A 22,008-nucleotide genomic window follows, 5' to 3' on the forward strand; every position below is an offset into this window, starting at 1 on the left:
TTTGTCGGAAAATAAATGTTTGTGGTACCACCGGAACCCGCACAGAGGGGAGGGGTGGGAAGGGACCTGCCTCCCCTGCGGGCTTCCATCGCAGCAGGGCAGCGAACACCGCGCCCTGGGCTGAGGGGCGGAGGAAAGGACCAGAGAAACCTTCATGTTTTCAGAAATAAAGGCTGGGGACAGGCAGGCAGAAGTCTGTTCTTTGGTATCTTCTAAAATGTGTTGAACTAGCAGGGAGTTCTCTACAGTTAAATTAGTAGGTGGAAAAAAATACCTCAGTTATTGCTATTAGAAATAAAGAGGCTACGTTTTAGATTATATATATTTAATATTTATACATTTTTACTCGCAGCTGTAATCGAAAGTGGGGTAGTAGCAACAGCACTTGTCAAGAAAGAAGATACAAGATGCCAGTTGAATATATGTTCAGATTGATTAACCAGGCAATTGCCAGCACCAATATCAATAGTGCAGGCAAGTAAAATGGGACCCTTTGAAGTCTCTGGACCATATTCCATGGGGTAACAATTATCCTAGTGATACAAGAGAAATACGTATTTTCTACTCTCCGTTGACAGCAAGTTCATTTTGTTACTCAGCATTCTTGAATATTCTTCTGTGGTGATCCAAGTCATGTGACTGCTGTGGGTTAGTTAGCTCATGAGCTCAGGAAAGCAACCACGGGGAAAAAAAGTATTTTTAAAGCTAATGAAAAACAATAAAGGACTGAGGCTACTTCCAGCAACATTAAAAAGAAAATCACACAATCACAGACCTGCTGGGGTTGAAAGGGATCTCTGGAGATCATGCAGCCCAGCCCCAGGCAGGGTGACCCAGAGCAGGTGACACAGGAACACATCCAGGTGGGATTTGAGTGTCTGCCGAGACTCCATGTCCTCCCTTGGCAGCTGTTCCAGTGCTCTGCCACCCTCAACATGAAGAAATTCTCCCTCATGTTGAGGAGGAACTTCTTGTGTTTTAGTTTATGGCCTTTGCTCCTCATCTTGTCGCTGGGCACCACTGAAGAGTCTGGCACCATCCTCTTGGCACCTATCTTTGAGATATTTGTATGGATTAGAGATCCCCTCTCAGTCTTCTCCAGACTAAACAGGCCCAGCTCCCACTGTCTCTCCTCGTAAGAGAAATGCTCCAGACTCCAGAGAAGGGAATTTGTAGCAGCAGTTTATTAGTGCTTTTAGGGTGCCCCATTGGATGCAAAGAGCTGCAGAAAAACCTGGTGCCAGTTAAAATGCAGACTGGACAAAAGAGGAAAAGCCCTCAGCACATCAGCAGCTGGTGGAGCAGAGCACTGGTGTGTCCCAGCCAATTGCCTTTAACAGGAGACCCACGTGCTGGGCTGCTATGGGCAGACATTAATGGCAAATTACTGCGTGTTCCTCAGCTCTCTTCTCTTAAAAGTTTCCCTTTTTTTATTTGCTTTTTACACAATATGAAAAGCAAACAAAATCTGAGTGAAATTTCCTCCTGTACTGCAAAGCAATCCTGGCAACACCTATTACAGACTTTTGTTATGCAGAACTTCACTCAAGTTCCTGTGCTGCTTGCTCTTGACATGACCAACAGCTGTTTTCCAACCCTCTGTGGGAACACAGCATTTTCTTAAGCTGATGAGGCGACATCCTGCTTGCCTGTAAGAACAGACAGATCCTGGCACTCCAGAGGACCAGTGGCAGCAGACAGGTCCCTGCTATCCAGGATGGGAGCTACATTCACAGAGGCAGAGTGAAAGTAGAAGAATGGTGGTAACGAGGTGGCAAATGGAAGTATTGAGTTGTGGCTCTTGACATGTCCCCCCCCCCCAATCAAAATAAACACGTGTCCTGCGGGACACCAGAGCGTGCTGCAGTGAGCAGCCCAGCACACTGAGTTTTAGCAGCCTCTGAAGGAAACTGTAAAATGTCAAAACCCAATGAAAACCCATAAAAACCGATCAGTTTGAAACCCAATGCCAATCGTTCCCTATCAGTAACACTGCTCTAAAGAAATCCATTCTCTATCTTTGAGTGGCCTTCACACAGCTAAGTGGATCTCTGAGGTTATAATAACAGGTCTTTAGACATTTACTGGTGCAGAAACCTCAACCCATTTCATGCACTCATTCCTCTAAACCAGGAAGTGAGAATGTCTCCTGCTTTGATTTTCTTCCTTTTGTGTCACATAATCTCTATTTACTAATCTTCCTGATCCAATTAGAGACAATAAAACATTATATGTCTCACCCACCTCTTTGCTTTTGTCCTTGGGCCAAAAGGGCCTCTCCCTTTCCCTTCTCATCCGTGAGATGACGGAGTGAACAGCGGTACAAAAACACCTGCAGAGAGGCCCAGGGAGGACATCACCTCAGCTGTGGCACCTACAGATCCTTGATGTGAGCTGAGAGCATCTGACATTCCCCACAGTGCTTAATGTATTCACCCTCTCCTGTGGACACATAGCTACCCCACCCCCGGCCATCTGTGACATTAAAAGAGAGGTCCCCTTATTCCCGTGGTACTTGTCCAGCACATTTCAGCTCTTCAGAGTCCTGCAGTCCCTGGGGCCCTTCTTTGCCTCTGTGCCCAGAAAGATGTGGCACCAGCCTACAGTGGCTGTGCCTCAGTGAAAACTGACTGTCCAGAGCTTCCTTTGTGTAGCTGTCCTCTCTCAGCTGGCTGTGCAATGCTTTCCCTTGTCACCTTTGGCCTTCCAGACCAGCTTCCTCAAACTCATTATAATGATCCAACATATGAAAATTAAAAAAGGGAACTTAAATGCAGCAAACACACAAAATGTTGCTTTGGTACTCCAAGCTTTGTCATTCTTTGATTTATCTTGTCTAAAGCAGATTCCTCTTGCTTCTGCTGGCATTTTGTTCATTAGAAATCTGCTATTGCATGGTCACCTATGCATTTCCACTTGAAAGAGCACAGTCCTAGTCTTTTGCCTGCCCTGTCCCCTAATCCCTCCCTGCAGTACAAATACTGCTCTGGTAATCTACTAATGCTTTCACCTTTGCAATCCTCTGATAGTTTCCAAGTCATAGAGCAGCATCACATGAAAATGAAAAGGTAGCTCTGGACAAGACTTGATCACCAGATACCAACTATAGGAAGCAACTGCAATCACGTTATCTCATGGCAGATCTCCAATCTGTGGTGCAGAGGACACTGAACACAGTGCAGGGATTACGTCTGTCCTCACTGAGAAAATGCATCTGCTGGAGGATGAACATCTTAAAGACAAAGCACCAGTACAGGGTCTAAATGCAGCCATGGAAGCCTGAGCCCCACAGGGAGGGTGGGGCCGACCTGCAGCGCTGCAAAGCCTGATTGTACCAAGTCCCCTCACACCTGACACAAGAGACACATAAAAAAATGGCTTTGGACTATTTTGACAGCTTCCCTCTGTTCAATAGCAACAGCCACAAGACTACTGCAGAGTTGTCATCTCTTTGATACTGGGAGGTGGCAATGCTGGCATCTTCCCTTAGATGCCAGCTCACTCCCTGAGATGAGAAGGTCCAAACACCTGCTCTGCCTTTGAGTTAACCTCCTGCAGAGGCTGTGGACAACATGCTGAGCACAGAGGACACCCTAGGACAGGTATCTATGCTGGCCTTGGCAAGACAGGCAGGGAGAAACAACCCCATGCTGCTGGTCATGGTCTAAGCTGGGCACCACACGGCCTTGAGCTTACTGTAGTTATCTGGGCCTAGACTGGTGGAAACCAAAGCCCATGGAAGAGTCAAGTGTCACAGGGGAAGAGGTGTTTTCACGTCCCAGACTGTGCTCAGAGCCAGAGAGGCATCCACAAACTATTTATAACCATAAACCCACGAGCTGTCACACAAATAGTGACAATCACCTGAGCCTCTTGCAGGTCTCACAGCTGTCCTGCGTCCCCAGCTACGGAGGTTCTCTAACACCACCACCACCACCACCTTCCCACTTTTACAGCCAGTCCTAAATACCAGCTAATTACTTTTTTACAGCTGCACTGAAGGTATGCCAGGTAATTTCATATGATTGTTCTCATACTCAAGTGGAGAAGATGATCCAGAGAGTGAAGTAACTTCCCTGAGGCCAGAGTGAGTCAGTTACTTTGTCAGATCCATGTCCTTCTAAACACAGACATTTCTGAAAGGCTTTTTAAACCGTAGGAATGGTATAAAAATAGGTACAGAGAGAGGTGAACAGCCAGCACAGAACTGCACAGGCCTTTGCAGAACTCGCCTTCGTTCAGGGATTGAGGTTTTGCATGAGGAGTGTGTTACCAAAGCAGCAAGTTCTGTGAGCTGTTACCAAGCACTGAAGCCTTCACAGTGAACATCTAGAGAGCCTGAGAGCTCTCAGATCATGCCATTAGTGCCTTTGAAGCCATGAGGACAGGCAGGACGGGCCGATGGCTGGCAGTGCTTGGGACACTCAGCAGGACCCAGAGTTGGTGCCACTGCTCCTCTCTGCACAGGGTGTTGTGCGATGGGGTGGACCAGCCACATGAGCTCTGCATCCAGGCATTTTGTGGCAAAGGTGGCCATGTCATGCTGTTGTTGCACCCAGAATGTGTCATGGGACAGGAGCCCGATGCCACGTGACCTCTGTGAGTGGGACACTGTGGAACAGGTGACTTGCATGCTGCCTCTTCCTTAACAGTGAGTCAGTGCCAAAAGATGTCCCAAAGACAGCTCTCCGTGGGTAGGAACCAAACTGGCTGCAATGCAGCATGCTCTCTGGGGTCTGCAGGTCCATCCTGAATCCTAAGAGACAGGGGTTGTATGCAGAGGCCTAGGGAGTTCCTCTGGAACTCTCCATGGGAAGGACTCACACAGGTCCCACAGCAGGATTCCCACCTCAAACCCCAGGCGCCTTGCTGCAAGCACGGGGTTCTGCATATTAGCTTCAGATCTCTTCAACTCTTTTCAAGTGACAGATTTTCGCAATCCCCTCTTGTCTGCTCTAAAAGGAGAAGCAAATCCCGTATCAATGGTAACCACAAGAAGCTGGTATAATTTTGAGTGCATGTTTTCAAAGACTGTGACAAAGATACTCAGCCTTGAAGGATAAGGGTGTGTGGGCAGTGAGGTTTGCTTTGCTTTTATCTTGGACAACACTTTTCAATGCCTGGTGCCTCAGCAGCTGCATTTCTGACCCCAGGGAGTTATGACTCACTGTTTGCAAATCTCTGAGCCACCAAATTGAAGGTATGCCTCGCAAAGCATGATCCTAAACTGAAATGCTTCTAAGTGGGTGTTACAGTTTTCTGTTCCAGCATTCAGGACTGGCTCCATATCGCTGCCGGAATTTCTGGCAAATAGAAATCAGCACCTCTTACTTTTTTTAGAAAAGCAGGATCTCTCTGGGCTTGTCTCCTTCAGTGAAGTTCTCAACCAACCTGTGAGCAATGAGGCTACAGAAGATGCATTATCCCATCTACCCCAGGACACCACCAGCCTGAGGAACATCTGTTCTGCCCAATTGCTTCAGACACCAACATCAGAGCTGGGGCTGGCCTTCTGGGGGCTAAGGCTGTCTTTTAGCTGCTTTCTGGGTGACCTGTGTGGGGTTAAGTGAGCCACTGGCTGCCATCCTTTCTGTTGGAGTGGATCAGCTCGCTGACTCAGGGAAAAACACCACAAATGTCTTATCAAATATTTCTTAGCAGGCAGGCAGGAGAGCTACGTGTGAGGAGCCCAAGCCTTAAGAGAAAGAAATAAGAGCAAAGGATCAAAGATCCTCACATTTCTTTTTTCCTTGACCATTGATGTTTTTCTTATCAGGAAAGTGACTGCATACACTGCTGCAGACCAATGCTGTTCACAAGGGGTTAATGCTCCCTCTCTTTGGGAGACCTTCAATAGCAAGGAATCACCACCAGCCATCTGGCAGGGTATGATGAGGTTGTCTGTGGGGAAGGGGCCACTGCTGACCGCCAGGTCCACACATGCTGAGGTCCATGAACAGCTGGGCTTGGGTCAGAGATTTTGATTCAGCCAGGCAGGGGCTCAGGGGTACCTTTGCTGGAGAAATGTCAATCCCAGCTGGCACTTCACAGACCATGATTCAGGGAAGTCCCTGCTGACGAATTCAAAAATTTAGTAACCTGGTGAGAAATCTGCATTATCTCACTGCTTGAACTCAGGGCTCCTGGAGGGAGCAAAAGAGCTGCCAATCTTTAAATGACCCCCTCTTGTTGCTGTCAGTGGGACCTCAACTTCCTGCTGTGTGTGGCAGATCCTGCAAAACTGAAGCTTTAAAATCCAGGTTAAACGCTACATGAACAACAGGCTCCTACATAGATACACCAGCAAGTGCTTCCCTTTCCAAAAACAAGCTGAGAAAGAGGAGTTGCTCCATGTGAAGATGGAAACTTCCTTATTGTGCTGAGTGGCCAGTGACAATTCCTCGCCAGACTTCACTGAGGACAGGATCGTGGACCACAGAACTGTACTGCTCTCACGTGGGTCCTGGCATCGCATTTGGCAGACCTTAAAGGGTCAGGAGGAAAAATGCAACAGCACTTTTCGGAGAGATGGGCACTAAATCCCACGGCAGTCCCGTGGCACTCGGGCACTGCATCACCGCACAGCCTTTCCCTCACCTTCCGTCCTTCACCCCGGGGACAAACCACCTCCTGAAGTGACCCCAGCAGACGGACTGCCCGCCCCAGAGCCCGACAGGCAGCGGGAGGGCACAGTGAAGCCTGCAGATCCCTGCAGCGCGAGGTGCCCGCTACCCCCGCAGGTCCGGGCGGCTCTTGCCCATCACAAACAGCCCGGGGGTGCCGCCTCGCCGGGGGTGCCGCCTCGCCGGGGGCTGCAGCCGCGATCCTGCGGGAGGGAGCGGGGCCCGGCCCGGCCCGGCTCGCCGTTGCCAAGGTGAGGCCGCAGCCATCGGGGCGGGGCTGAGGGGTGACCCCGCCCCTCCCCACCCCGCCGCGCCCCGCGCGCCCCCTGGCGGCGACGTGCGGCCATGGCGGGGTGGGGGACATGGCCCAAGGGACATGGCCGGGGGGCAGGTGAGGCTTTTTGTCCCCCCTCACAGCTGGGAACCGGCTCCATCGCCCAGTCTGGACGGGGCAGAAGTGGCAACGCTTCCTGCAGCTGCCGGCCAGGACCCCAGCACGCCCAGAGCAGGTCAGGGATCTCAGCACCAGCCTGTCAGGTGTTTCTACCTTGATTCCATTGCGGGGCTCTTTCACTGTATTTATCTCCGTGATTTCAGCCAAACGCGGGTGCTGTTGCCTCCACCACTGGCCCTGGGAGGTTGCAGCCCTGGGGCAAACAAGCAGATGGAGAGGTGTGATTCTGTGTCAGGCCTTGCAAGGATTTGGTGATCACAGCCCTCATCTGCAGCACAAGGGTGAGATTCAGCTGCTGCCCCAGGAGCCAGCAGGTCTCCCCTCTGCCCACAGCTAGGACCCCCAGCCTTCTCCTCTGGAGCCGGGAAGCACAGCAGCTTCCCTGCCTCCTTGGTTCTCAGTGACAGGCAGCATCTGTCTTTTCCAAAGCATGCACTTTTGTCCTCCTCTCTTCCTCCTCTGGCTTTGCAGATGCCAGTCCACCAAAGGCATTTTCAAGCTGTGGGGTACCCAGGTCCTACATGAACTGTGAAGTGCTTGAGTTGCAGCCCTGATCACACCCTCATTTTTTTATATAGTTAAAACAGCACTGTTCCCTCTATCCAAAACATGCTCTGATCCTGTGACAAAATCCAGACACTCCCAGCCCAAAGCAGCTTTCCTTGTGTGGACCGCATACCTTGCTCAGGTTTTGCATTTTAATTGTACATGTGTGGCAGATTTTTTTCATTCACAGCCTGCCTATGCCTATTTCAGTTACATTTTAGTAAGCTTTAAGAAGAGTTAAAAGTACTTTTTAAAGTTATGAAGTGTCCACTTTTCCACATTTTTTTTTCTCCTTATTTCAACAACACTCATCACACAGTGGTCTCACCTCCTTGCAGGACTCACAGATGCTCTCCCATATTCTTCCCGGAGGTTTTCCCTGTGTGTTTCCCAATGCTTCAGACAATTGCTGTGCACAGACAGGTTTTTTCATTATTTTTTTCTGAGTCTTGTGGTCTGACAAGGAGACAAAAACAGATTTTTTTTTTTTAAACCAGGAAGAAATTATTTTAAAGAAAGGTGAACACTATAAGGAGGGGGGAGGGAGGGGCTACTGCAGATAACTAAATTAACTTGAAAAAACTCAGAGGAAAAAACTCAGCCCCTAGGGAGACAGTACCCCATCACCACTGTCTCTCTGCAAAGGCAGGATGTGTTTCCAGAGTAGCTGAACAAAGAGTAGGAACCAAGCTCCAACCAGCCCCCTCCAAGTCCACCATTCTATGGAAACCCCAAATAAGAATAACGGTGTGTTTTGCTTGGCAGAGGCTCAGTGTGAGTTGTGCTGACGAACTAAAAAATGAGGTTGTAAAAATAATGAAACTGGAAGAGTGTTTTTTTCTCTTTTTCTCCAGCTGCTTTTTGAGGGCCTTAGCAAGGCTAAGCAAACTTGTACCTGTGCTCTCATGGCTGGCAAGTGCAACACCTTGCTCAGGATTGAATACAGAGAGAGAAGTGCCCTGTGCCTCCCACTGGCAGCCAAAAGGCTGTTGGATTAAGGTTAAATGGTGAAACACCAATAAAGTCTGAAGCAGGGAGATTTTTTCAGGATCACCGATAGATTTGTATTAAAATCTTCAAGGTGTTGCCAGGATGACTTCTGCTACATATGCACAGCCCTGTTTACTCTCTCCTGCCCCTGACCTGGGCTCCTCAGAGAGCAACATACTGTGTCATGGTCCCTGCACATTCCTGGTGCAAGCTCCCCACTGGTATGAGGATCACACCAGAATAAATCCTGTTCCCTGCTGCTACAGGCTTCAGTGTGCTTTTGTGGTCACAGACAACCCCCTCCTTCTAGAAAACAACTTCTCCTTCCCTCCTTGAGAACAAATTGCTCTGACAGATGACACAGCTCTGAGTTTGGCATCAGCCCTGTAAAAACAGAGGAACGCAGGGCTTTTCCTGGGGTGCGGTTCTGTCCATGGTTTATCCTGCCAGAGGCATTTATTAGACCCCTCTGGTCCCTCAGCTCTGGCAGACGGCTGGGCTGGCACCGGCTCCATCTTGGCTGTCCCCCTCCCACTGCTCCGTGGCCCTGAGGGTGACACGCTCTCTTCACAGCACATGGGGAGCTGGGGCACTCTGCCAGATGGCAGCAGGGTCTGGTAACCTCTCTCATGCTGCTTCCTGACCTGCAGCTCTCTGGGACGTTACTGCATTCCTTGCAATGAGGGAACTAAAAAAACAACACATAAAGAGAGAAAAAGCAGCTCTGAACTCCTGGCTCTCTCTGTTACTTGGCACCAGGCCTGGGTGGCCAGATCTGCACACGGGCACTGCAGCCTGTCCCTGCTTGAACACAGCCTGCAAGCTGTCCCTGAGTTGTCCCTGGAGCTGTCCCTGGAGCTGTCCCAGCCACCATCATCAGCACACCCAGCCAGGGGCCATGAGCAGCTGTGACTGACCCCATGCATGAAGAACAGCTTGGCACTGCTCAAAGGGCAGTGACAAGAGGGGCCTGCAGAGCCAAATGTAGCCTTGAACAAGCCCAAAGGCAGCAGCCTTTCAACCCAAGGACAAATTTAGCCTATGTGGTAGGGCTGAAGTCTTGAAAGAGATGATGCACAGGCTCAGCATGACTCAATTATCACAATTAGAAATGGATTCAAACACAGGGTTAGTGTACAACAGTATGGTTCAGAGCTCACCAGGGTCTGGATGGGTCACATATTGAAACTGGCATTCGCCAGCGAGTTCAAATCCAGCCTCTGGGATGAACCCCTCGGAGAGCCCTTTGGCCCAGTATGTAACAACTGAAGCCCAATCATTTCCAGACACAAGGGACATACACATTTATTTCTTTCCCTCCATTTACCAGGAGAAATTGCCCTAAGGGAGAGAGGGAAATAAGAGCTGTAGCTGCGTGTCTTATTAAAGAGGCCGACTGGAGTTCATTTATTCCCTGTGAGACATGGAAGGACAGTGACAGCCGTTCCTAGCAGAGGTACTTGCAAACCCAACCTGGACAACTGGAAGGCGTTCCCAGATGCAGCACTGCTGGCCAGCCTTAAATTGGAAGCGTCTGTTCTGCTCAGCCTCTCATGTTTCATGGTTGCTTCCCTCTGAACGTGCCTACCCAGTTCCAGGCCCCAAAGCCCAGCTCTTTGGAGAAAGCCAAGATAAACAGGCTTTTCCTGGAGAGCAGAGGGACCTGGAACATTTCCCTGGCTGGAAGCATCAGGCTGAGGAGGTGGAACCCGCCCCTGCAGCCATGTCCTGCTGTGCTGCTGGAAGAGAGCACCACTGTCACCCGAAACACGGTGACAAACTACCTGCTTGTGCTAGGATATGCTACAGGGCAAGCTGCCAAATTCACAGGGCTGGTGCCTACATAAATCAAAGGGAAAGTGAAGTAATATGCCAAGAAAATTTCCATGATAGGAATTTGGGGGGGCGGGGGAATGGTAAGGGGAGAAAAGGAAAGCTAGTTGAGAAATGATGCTGTTTTGAACATAGCACACCAGGAGACATCCCATTCTATTTAGCCTTTGCCAAGGGGCTATTTGACTCCATATCCAAACACGTAATTTAGGAAATCCTCTTCCGATACTTGGCAATCTCAGGCCAAATCAAAGAATTATCTCTTGTGACTCATATTAGGAACTTAAAGAAAGATTGAGACCTGGATGCCATTATGCAAACATGAAAGGTCTGCTGTCCCACAGGGCTCACAGGCAAAAGCCCTGCTCCGGCAATCACAGCAGATAACATCCGTTCCTCGCTTTTATCTGCCTTAGATGTTTGGGAATAAAGTGTCAATCACCTCTTCCCCAGTCATGTGTTAAACCACTAACATTTTCCTTTCCCCAGCTGCCTTAAGTCAGTTCAGGGCTGGTTACCATGCCTTCGCTACCTGTAGCACTTCTACTCTGGCATCACCTAGCTGTCAATTATCTGTGGTTTTTAGCAGAAAACCTGGGTTCAGCTTAAACTCTATTTGTGTTAAACCTCACCTTCCTGAGCAACAATGATCTGTGTGCCAGGCCATTGAGATGAACTGTCCCAATTTGAGGCTCATTAATTCAACAGCATAATCAAAAGCACCAAAAGCATCCCTCTGCAGTGCTCAGTACTCCCAGTGCTGTGCTCAGTGATCCCAGTGTCATCCACACCAATAGCTCCTCCAGGCCATCCTATGCCCAGCACTTCCACAAGGATTGACACCTCTGGCCCCTGGAAGCCCTGGCAGGAACCGGCCACTGCTAAAAACATGGAGAAACAGAGCTGCTTTGTGCCGTGGCTGGAGAGGAGGTTGAGGAGCACGTAAAAGCCCTCAGCATCCTGGAATATTTGTTAAAGTTGGTTTTTTTTGCTCTTTTTCGGACAGAAAAAGAAGTGGGAGACCCCAGGAGGGCCCAACAAGCAGCCCTTGACCGGTCCCAAGGCCTGCCCAGGCCTGAGAGCTCAGCAAGAGCTCAGCCCAGCTCCCCGCGGGAACACCCAAGCTCGCCGACAGAACGTGGGCGCCGAGGAAGGGCCGGAGCTGCGCGAAGCCGAAGCCATCCGCGGGACTCCGGAGCCGCCCGCCCAGCTTCTCCCCTCAGGCACCGCGGAAGGCGGGGAGGAGGAGGGCGGGCCTCCAGCACCGCTGGGAGCCGCCATCGCGAGCCTCCTCCCCCACTGGACGCCGCCATCTTGTGCCCTCCCCGTACAGCGCGGGCGCCGCCATCTTGTGCCCTCCCCGCGCGGGTGCCGGTCATGGCGGGGCTAATGTGCCGCCTCCTGCTCCTCTGCCTGGCGGCCGCCGCAGCCAGCGCCGATCTGGTGCTGGAGGAGGTGCGGCGCTCGCTGGACCTCAGCACGCACCTGGCCAAGGTCTCGGCCGAGCTCAACCTCGCCAACGCGCCGGGTGGCGCGGCCGCCTCCGCCTTCCTGCTGGCGCTGGAGCCCGGGCTGGAGCCCCGCCTGGCCCACCTGGGCGTGCAGGTGAGCGTGGGGAGCAGGCACCGAGCGCCGCTCCCGCGGGGGCCGCGGAGGGGCCGCGGGCGCTGCCCGGCCCCTCGCCCGGAGGGACACGTCGGCACTGCCGGGCCCTCAGCGCCGCTCCCGGATCCCGCAGCGCCGCTCCCGGATCTCGCAGCCGGCCGGGAATGAGGGTGTCTGTCGCGGTGTGAGGGCGGAGGTGGGAGGCCTGGCAGGCGATGAGGGGGGCGATTCACGCCGTCACGGCTGGGCGGGAGTCGCCTCTAGCACGGCCGGAGCAGGGCTGGCAGCCCCAGGTAGCGCCGGGACGGGGGACCCGGCCCTTACCCACAGGAGGGAGGGAGGAGCAGTAGGACAGTACTTCTGTCCTAACCCCAGAAGTATTGTCACCTTATATAAATTTTACATACAGCATAGAGACGTACGTAACAGCTCTCTATAGTATATCTATATACACAGTTCTGTAGTATACCTCAACTGGTCAAGCCATATTCTCGTGGCCTGCTCACTTCCCAGTCACAAGGGAAATCACAAAAGCATTTGATCAATATTCTCATTTCTGCAAATTATGGTGACTGTGCCTGGTTGGGAACCAGGCTGAGAGAACATGAGAACATGAGAGTTACCAGAAACCTCCAGTACCTGTTTTTGCACACTGACCACACTGCAGTTTGTATTCGTGAACAACATTGTGAAAGGGCCTTTTAAAAAGAATTTTCTTAATAAATTAATTATATATAAGCTTGTACTTTCCGGGGGACATCCCTCCTAAACACTCCTTACGGGGACTGTACACTTTGCCCCGGATGTGTTAAGTCTATTAAATAGCAGCACACTGATCCATCTGTTGTTTGGGAACAGGTGAAAGGTGAGGAAGAGGAGGAGAACACCTTGGAAGTGAAAGAGACTAAAGTTAAGGGCAAAACGTGAGTATCACCCTCTAAGGTCAATACCTAGAGTTGTGCATGGGGGATTCATAATTATCCTCACAGTGAAGTTGAGATACTACCCCAGTTCGACGTACCTAGAGATCACGAGTGTTTTCTTCCTTAGCTGTGCTCAGTCTCTTGTACTCAGTGCTTTGGCTTTGTGTAATGCCCTGGCCCCTTATTAAGGGCCACCAGGTGAGACAAGCATTTGGTCATGCTCTTACCCATCACTCCCTTTTGAGCTCTCAGGTGGTTGGCAGAGAGTTTAGTGCCCTGTGCCTGTGTGGAGAGCACCACAGAGTGCTGGGTACCGTGGCCCAGCACAGGTTCTTCCTGCTGCAGGGAGAGAAGATGCTGCAGTTTGCATCAGGCTCTGTACTGCGAAGCTTGGGATATTATGTGGGTGCTGCAGGCTGGGCAGGCAGGTGTTTTCTGAGCCATGAGAGCTGAGCGGTGCCTGTAAAGTGGCTCAAAAGCACAGTGCAGGTGCATTTCAAGAGTACAGCAGCTGTGGAGTTAAGTTGCCAGGGTAGACCTTGGCTTCTGACATGCCCGGATGTCTCATGTGATCCTGCCCTTGGGCCACCAGGCATGACATGAAGTATGTTCACTTCTGGCATCACCTCAGTCTGTCCAGTGCATCCTTACAGATTTGTAAAAGATTCTGTAGAACCTCCATCCAAAACGTTGCTCCTATTCTGGCCATCCTTAATTTCAGATCCTGTGGGCAAAAATCTGAGAATGAACAGACTTTGTGGGAACAGGTGCTTAAGATGTTTGTGATTAGTCTTCTGGACTTGTGCCCATGCTTCCTTTGATGCAGATCACTCCTGTCATCTGGAGAAGAATGGAAAAAACTCTTGCTGAAGCTTTATAAATGCAGGATTAAGGAGTGGTGTTTCACCATTCCTCTTCCAAAAAGGGAACGCGGTGTTTTTTTTGTGAAGCAAAGACTGTAACTGTGCCTGGACACAGTTCACCCTGGGCTGCTTCCCCAGTCTAGAGTAATCACACCTGCTGGGACAAGACATCTCTATGTCTTGGAGGAGCAAGTAAAATACTTGCCCAAATCACACATAAATGTGATACATGGTCACCCCTCCACAGGGGTGCAGTGGGTGGATCTGAATGCTCTCTCAAGGGAGATCCCACATGACTTGCCTGTTCTTCTCCCTTCCAGTGGGAAATTCTTCTCCGTGAAGCTGCCATCTCCTTTGGCCCCAGGAGCCAAGGTCCGTGTCTCTGTTGAAATGGTTTTCACGCACGTCTTGCAGCCCTATCCCACCCACATCACCCAAAGCGAGAAGCAGTTTGTGGTCTTTGAAGGAAATCACTATTTTTACTCACCGTACGTCACCAAGACCCAAACCACCCGTGTCAAACTGGCCTCCAGGAACGTGGAGAGTTACACCAAGCTGGGCAACCCTTCCCGCACTGAGGACGTGATTGAATATGGCCCCTTCAAGGACATCCCTCCATACAGCCAGGTAAATGTCTGTGCAAAGGCGTTGTGGCTCTGCAGAGAGCATCTTCCTGACATGGAAGATGTGTCTCAGAGGCTGGAGAGTGGGAAGCAGAGGCTTTCACATAGAAATCGCAGGTCAAACACAAGTTAGACTGTGTGCAGGCCAGGAACGTGTGTATGTGCCAGGGAGGGTTCTCTGTGGCACATGGAGTGGATCATTGTGAGGGGAGCTTGCTCCTTACTTTGGGTCTGACAGTTTATCTTTTTTCCCCTCATTAGGACACTCTGAAGGTGCACTACGAAAATAACAGTCCATTCCTGACCATCACCAGCATGACACGAGTCATTGAGGTGTCTCACTGGGGTAACATTGCAGTTGAAGAGACGGTTGATTTAAAGCACACAGGAGCAGTGCTGAAAGGGCCTTTCTCCAGATACGACTACCAGAGACAGCCAGACAGTGGAATCTCTTCTGTCAAGTCTTTTAAGGTTGACATTTTGCACACGTATTTTTTTTTTGTAATTGTTGCTTCCCCCTTTTTTAGATCCCCAGAGGAAAAAAGATACAGTTCTCCTTTGCATTTTGTTTGGTAACCATACGCCAATAATAAGGGAATATTAGAACTCTGGTCTGTTTTCAGAGAAAGCTTCTGCTGCTTAGGAATAGCCTTTAGAAGCAGCATTAGGAGGTTATACACTTCATTGCATCTGCTGGTCTAACAGACTGCACATACCAGGGCATGTCGTGTTCTCCACACTCCCACCCCTCCCATCTCAGGGACCCTCTAAACCCCTTACCCCCCTGTATTGAGATGTCTGCTTTGGGTTTTCCACTGTGCATGGGCCATTTATTCTGTCCCCACCTCCTTGTTTTCAGAGTTGCCTCTCTGTCGTATCCTTCTCATGTTGAACAGTATTAATTGGAAACTCACCCATTCATTCATTCCTTGCTCACAAAGCACTCAACAAGAATTAAAGCTGTGGCTCTGCTAGTCAGATGTAAAAAGTATTATGTGTTCTCATCTGAACCAAAATCTTTTTTGCTGCTTGAAGCCTCAAAGATTGATTGTTGTCATTCTCTAGGGTGGTGCAGCCAAACAGAAATCTCATCTTGCTGAGTGCAAAGCCACCAAGCCCAATGAGCTAGGGCAGCAGGCTGGAGTGAAAAGGGAATTGCTGTCCTGGTGGGCATGATGAGATCCTTGCTGTCCAGGGAGTTTGAAACTGGGCTGGAGAAAGCACATTCATTTTGAGGCCAAGTGATTTTAGTGCTGGCAGCCACTTGTGGGATTGCTTGTAATAGCACAATTTTACCACTCAGTGCAACTGAATGGCCATTTTGTCATGTCTCACATGGGAGCACAGTTTCTCAGTGCTTACCAGCCTTTATTGGTTTTGCCAGTTTCACTGAAAGTAACACCCATCTGATGCACTCCCTGTTGCTTTTCTCCATACAGACCATTCTCCCAGCTGCTGCTCAGGACGTCTATTACAGAGATGAAATTGGGAACATCTCCACCAGCCACCTCCTTGTCCTGGATGACTCTGTGGAGATGGAGATCCGTCCCCGATTCCCACTTTTTGGGGGCTGGAAAACCCATTACATCATTGGCTATAACCTGCCAAGCTACGAATACCTCTACAATCTTGGTGGGTGGCTGAGGGGAAGGGAATAAAAACCGCCCTCCTGTGTGTTGAAAGGTGGTTGCTGTACAGTAAAGAATTGAAAGCTGTGATACACTGCACCTTAACAACAACAGTTGCCAGCTATTTTTTCTAGAATATGCAAATCCACTTTTTTTGTGCTTCCCTCAGGTTTTTGTAGACATCTGGTTAAACTGTATCTGAGTGAGCTAGTGCCCCCTGCTGCACAATTATCCATGCAAATTCTGCTCCTGCCTTAGGTGGGAGCTGAGTTTCAAGGCTGTCCCTTGTTCTCTGAGGAACTGTAACCACCCTCTGTTCTGCACTCTTAGGTGATCAGTATGCCCTGAAGATGAGGTTTGTTGACCACGTGTTTGATGAGCAAGTTACAGACTCTCTGACTGTCAAGATCGTCCTGCCAGAAGGTGCCAAGTAAGTGTCATTCCTCCTGGCTTGTTATTGCAGACAGTGCTGTTTTGGTGGCAGTTCTCCAGTCTGCTCTAATGGCCTGGGGACAGTGAATCAAAACCATGACTGTGCATATGGAGGAGATCTTGGAACACAGCCTTGCTTCCTTGTAGAGCCTTGTTTAAAGAGCATAATTTACCTCGTGCTAGAGGCCACAATTGGCCAGACAAGTCCTGGGTTACATCTCAAACGCCATAGAGTCATGTGGGACTGTCTGGTTTTATCCACAGGAATATCCATGTGGACAGCCCCTATGAAATCAATCGTGCCTCAGACGAGCTTCACTACACATATCTGGACACTTTTGGACGTCCTGTTATTGTGGCACACAAGAGCAACCTGGTGGAGCAGCACATCCAGGACATCGTGGTGAGTGTGGCCTCAGCAGTTCTGCCTCCTCTGAATTCAGCAGCGTGGTCAAAACACCTAAGAAATGAACCCTTGCTGGACTGCATGGGTGGTTCTGCTGCTGCCTGAGGAGAGGGGTTAACCCCTGCAGTAACATGGGGCTCTGCTCAGTGTTTGGAACTTATCTTGTAGGTTCATTACACCTTCAACAAAATCCTGATGCTGCAAGAGCCTCTCTTGGTGGTTGGAGCCTTTTACATCTTGTTCTTCACTGTGATTGTCTATGTCAGGCTGGATTTCTCTATCACCAAGGTCTGTATGATGAGGAGCCCTGTGGGAGTATAAGCAGATTTCTCAGCTGATGAATAGAGATTTTTCATACCAGTAATTCTCACTGAATGTTCCTGCTGTTCAGATGTTTTATGGGTTGTTTGAAGTCCTGTTTTTGTTCAGCCTGAGCATTGGTACTCCTGTAGGGCTGATCTGGTGTCTCCCTCTGCAGTGTTTTCACTGTTAAAACTATTTGTTGGGCTGGGCTAAGTGCTGAAAGGTGCTTGCCCTAATCAGCACTTGCACCATTCACCTAATTACTCTCAGTTGACTTAATTGCAAAAGGAACAGTTTCTATAACAGTCCTGTGGCAGATTGCAGGCATGGCTTGATGCTGGTCAAAGATAACAACTGCTTTGATCTTCCCTTCTGTCCTGTTGCAGGATCCAGCTGCTGAAGCCAGGATGAAGGTTGCCTGCATCACAGAGCAGGTGCTTACTCTGGTGAACAAGAGGCTTGGGCTGTACCGTCACTTTGATGAAGCAGTGAATAAATACAAGCAGTCACGGGACATCTCCACCCTGAACAGTGGCAAAAAGTCTTTGGAGATGGAGCACAAGGCCCTGACAAATGAAATAGCCTCTCTGCAGTCTAAACTGAAGACAGAAGGGTCTGACTTATGTGATAAAGTGAGAAAATTTATTTTATAAGCTCTCCTGTTCTTGGCTCTGTCAAGTATTCTGCATGAGTTTTAACTGGGGGTTTAGTTTCTGCAGCCAGTCTAGGTTATTTTTTTTCATCTGAAAATGGCTTGATCTCTGCAAAGGGGTGTGAAAAGTGTTACTTTTGCAGTAATCTCAGTTATGCAGCCATGTAAGTGTTGCTGGTAAACAGCTGCTTGTGCTCTTTCTTAAGTAGCCCTTGAACCAGCTGCATTTGTACACATTATTGCATTTGTAACACAATCCTGATACTTCTCATTGAGCTGATAGCAGTGACATTTAGGCAAAAATGGAAACTATCCACACATTAATAGTTCTGACTTTACTACTCACACCAGTCAACCCAAAATCTTCTCTCTCATCTCTTATTTTCTTGCACATTTGCATTTGATGCTGACAGAATTTTGGTAACATGATGCTCCTTGGGGGATGTTTTGCTGTGCCATGTTGAAAGCCATGGCAAAATGAACGTACACCCACTTTCCTGCCCTTCAAATATATTTTAACACTTACCCAAAACAGCCACTTAACCCCAGGTGAGGGACACTTTAGTCTCTAAGGTCCATTTAGCCAACAGCCACATTGGTTAATCTGTTATTAGCTCTTAAGAGTAGCTCTGTCATTACAGACCTGCTACTCAGGCATCATGAACGTTAGCTGTAGGGACACAACTTCCAGCTGTTAGAGCTGTGATTTAACTTGAAGCCTTTAAGATCTGTCATTAAATACTCTTTAACAGTCTCTTGCCAGTATGGCTCCTGTGTCCTTGGACCCCCTCTTATCTGCACTGCTTAGTTACCCATTCAGGGAATATTCCTCATAATGTGATGCCAGGGAGAAGTGATGGCTCAGGAGGCAACATTCAGGGATCAGAGATGTTTCTACTTAGCACTGACTTTATCTTTTACTATCATCTACCATCTCTTCTATTCCAGCTTCACTGTAGAGATTGTTTTGTTTTGTTTTGTCTCCTCTAATACTCCCTTGCTTTGTCACCCTGCCAGGTAAGTGAGATTCAGAAGCTGGATGGCCAAGTGAAGGAGCTGGTCCTGAAGTCGTCGGTGGAGGCAGAGCGGCTGGTGGCAGGCAAGCTCAAGAAGGACACGTACATCGAGAACGAGAAGATGCATTCCAACAAGCGCCAGGACCTGGTCTCCAAAATCGACAACATCCTCGACGCGCTGTAACTCTGCTTTAGCAACCACGCAGAGGGGAGAGGTATGAAGGGAGATGAGAGTGATACACTTTGAGTCAAAACTCCTTCCCAGCAAAATTAGGGGAAAAGTTGATGTGGAATGTCTGAAAGTACATTTTGTTTTTAGGTTTTTCTATAGAGCCTGTCTGCTCAGCAGCACGTGCTGTGCAAGGGACCATGCCATCATGTTTGGCTGGGTAATGGGGTTTCTTTACCAGAGGTGAGACTCAGCCGAGTTATGAAAGAGTCTCCTGCTTTTGGTTTGCCCTGTATAAATGTACCCTGAGTAAACGCACACAAGGAGCCGGTCTGAGCACAGACGTGCTCATGGCAAAGCTGAATGTCGCAGCTCTGGAAAGAATAAAAAATACCTTTGTTCTACTTTGAAATAAAACCGTCACTGCCTCGCCTCTATGTGTTGTGCTGGGCTGGGGGGAGGTGAAGGGGCTAAGTGGCCCCAACCTGCCTGTGGCCAGGCAGTGCAGTTCCCTGTGGAGCAGAGTTCAGCCCTGACCACTCCTGCCTCCTGTCAGCTGTGTGCCCGGAGGTCAGAGCTCTGCCACCCCACAAAGCCCTGACCCAGACAGGGGAAAAAGCCAAGCCCTTGTTCCTCAGGGATGTGCATGCACTTACACCCTTATGGGGAGAAAAACAACAGAACCCCTGCCAGCCTCTTACTGTGTGTGTGCTGCACGTGCCAAAAGTCCCTGCATCCCTTGTGCTGCCCGTGTAGGTCCTCACTCACACTTGGATACCTTGGGGGGTGCTGCCTCAATTCACTGTTGAATACCCCAGACGTAGCTGCAGGGACAGCAATATGGTTCTCCCCAACTGCCTTTGCCTGGCATAGTTGTTTGGACCAAAGTGGTTAGAGATCCTCATACAGCAAAAACCAGAAGGGGCTGTGTGTCCCTCTGTCTGCCCCGAGCTGCAGGTGTTGGCAGCTACCCATGGGTGGGTGTGGGTGCAGCCTCTCCACTGGGCACCTGCAGCTTCCTGTCAGAAGCAGACTCTGCAGAGAGTCTGGAGGCAAAGCACATGGCTGCCCCACAGAGCAGTGGCTCACGAGGAACCAGTGCCAAATGTGGCTGTGCTGGGGAGTGAAGGTTTGCCACAGTACATGCACTGGCCCCCTGTGAGGCTTGGGGCAAACACAGCCCCTGTGGCTCAGTGCTGCCTGCAAGCCCTGTGCTTGGATATGCACAAGGAGCAGGACACTTGCCAGCCCTTTGCCAGGCTACCTGCACTGCTGTCCCTCTGTCCTGGATCCACATAGCCCAGATCTGTCACAGACACACTTGTCTCTGCTCCTTACTAGCCCCTCTTATCTGAGATAAAAGTTGTCTTTATCCTCTCCTGTGATGATTTTGTCCTTGTACAGAGGATGCACTTAGTTGGAAAGCCCTCTGCCCTGGCCACACAGCTTCCAAAGTGGTTTGTTAGTTAGGAGCTTTTCGCAGCAGGCCTGAGCCCAGCCATCCACCACATGGGGATGTCTGTCCCATGCCCACTCTCTGTCCCATGCCTACTAACCTCACCCTGCAGCAGAGTGAGCAAGCTTAAATCCCTGCCTCACTGCTCCTGTGCAGATGCTACGGGGAGCCCTGAGACAGTGAGTCCTACCTGACCAGCTGCAACCAGCTAAAATCAAACAAATGGTCATTAATCTATTGAGCCAGAACATACACCATACTCAGGGAGTACCAGGTGCATCCAAAGCCAAACAAGGGCTGCTTGTTGCACCCAGCCAAAGCAGGCAGGTCCAGAGGATGAGAAAAGGGATCAAACTAAACTTGACTTGGGTGATCCCAAAGTCACCCTTAATTTTCCACACCCCCAGCAGAGGAAAAGCAGTGCCACCCTTCTTTCCCACATACCACTTCTGCCTGGCTGGACAGGCAGCTCAGACCCCTGAGGGTACAGTGGAGCTTGTGGCACCTGTTACAAAGCCCTGTAACAGGGGTTGATGGTGTCTGTGTCTTTCCTTTTCTATCCCAACGGGATCTGATCAGTCAGCACACACCTCAACCCACACAGCTACTGGACAGCTTCAGATCCTGCTTGTTAATGGAAACCACATCTACAAAGACAGCAGCTCTAAATAGGATGAATGCAGGCAGCCCCAGCTAAAAAGGCCTCCTGTCCCCAAGGAGAGCTGCCCCAGTTCCTGAGGCTGAGAATAAAGCAGCCGGTGCTGAAGCGATGCCTCACTCCTCTCCTTTCTGCCACCCTCCCTGGGGGTGCATGGCCTCCCACACTGCACTCCCTGAGCTCCTTCTGCCCCAGTGCTGCTCCTGCAGCAGTACCTACATCAGGAAACCTTTTAACAAACACACAGCAGCAGAGTGACCTAGAAACCTGAGCCATTTCTGGATTCCTGCAAATTTACTACTGAGAATAAATGAGAAAAAAAGAAAAAAACACAGCACCTACCAGGAGCTTAGAATCTCCAGGAGCCAGGGGAGAGACAGCAGCAACACCTGATGGCAGCAAATGGACCAATTAGGGCTGCAGCTGTTTGTCTCTGCCAAATTTAAAGGGAGCAGCTCCCAATCCCTGGGGTGGGGGAAAAGGGTGAGGGTCACTAGGCCAGGAAGGTGGTCAGCTGGTCATTTCCTGCTGTCTTCCCCATCAGCTCTGAGGGCTCAAGGGAACCCGGCTTCAAAATCTCTCTCCCATGGTTGGGTTTTACAAACTATAAATATATCCAAGAAGGTTTCCAAATGGTCTCCCTGCTTAGACTCCATGACATACCCACGTACTGTCCCTTGCCAGATGGGTGACCCGAGGTGCCCACTGAAGATAGGAAGGAGCTACTGCAGGGCAGCCCGAATGGAGCTGTCAGGGAGCTCAGTCTCTCATCCACGTGGCTCAGGTGGGGCTTGCTTTATTCCTCCAGCCACTGTCACCATGCTGGCT

The 22,008-nt window shown here is 50.0% G+C and overlaps 1 protein-coding gene and 1 long non-coding RNA gene across 4 annotated transcripts; one reads left to right on the top strand and one right to left on the bottom strand.

Moving 5' to 3' along the window:
- Window positions 1-344: 344 nt before the first annotated feature.
- On the bottom strand, window positions 345-8,076 carry LOC138117698 (uncharacterized). 2 transcript variants are annotated; one of them, XR_011154803.1, is made up of 3 exons: window positions 7,952-8,076; window positions 7,171-7,270; window positions 345-2,332 (listed from the first exon to the last, which is right to left on the bottom strand). It is a non-coding gene; the product is annotated as an uncharacterized lncRNA (long non-coding RNA). The 2 variants fall into 2 exon arrangements; XR_011154802.1 differs by having other exon boundaries at window positions 345-6,484.
- A 3,706-nt stretch (window positions 8,077-11,782) lies between these two features.
- Window positions 11,783-19,483, top strand: RPN1 (ribophorin I). Of its 2 annotated transcripts, XM_069027830.1 has the most exons (11): window positions 11,783-12,051; window positions 12,910-12,974; window positions 14,158-14,464; window positions 14,722-14,931; window positions 15,900-16,092; window positions 16,419-16,518; window positions 16,785-16,923; window positions 17,095-17,214; window positions 17,616-17,861; window positions 18,899-19,112; window positions 19,217-19,483. In XM_069027830.1, the coding sequence occupies exons 1-10, from the start codon at window positions 11,824-11,826 to the stop codon at window positions 19,079-19,081; spliced, it is 1,791 nt and encodes a 596-aa protein (XP_068883931.1). In that variant the 5' UTR covers window positions 11,783-11,823; the 3' UTR covers window positions 19,082-19,112; window positions 19,217-19,483. The 2 variants fall into 2 exon arrangements, with proteins under 2 accessions (XP_068883931.1, XP_068883930.1); XM_069027829.1 differs by having other exon boundaries at window positions 18,899-19,483.
- The last annotated feature ends 2,525 nt before the right edge of the window (window positions 19,484-22,008 follow it).

This window comes from Aphelocoma coerulescens, chromosome 12, assembly GCF_041296385.1.
Source record: "Aphelocoma coerulescens isolate FSJ_1873_10779 chromosome 12, UR_Acoe_1.0, whole genome shotgun sequence".
In the NCBI taxonomy this organism is placed as follows: domain Eukaryota; kingdom Metazoa; phylum Chordata; class Aves; order Passeriformes; family Corvidae; genus Aphelocoma; species Aphelocoma coerulescens.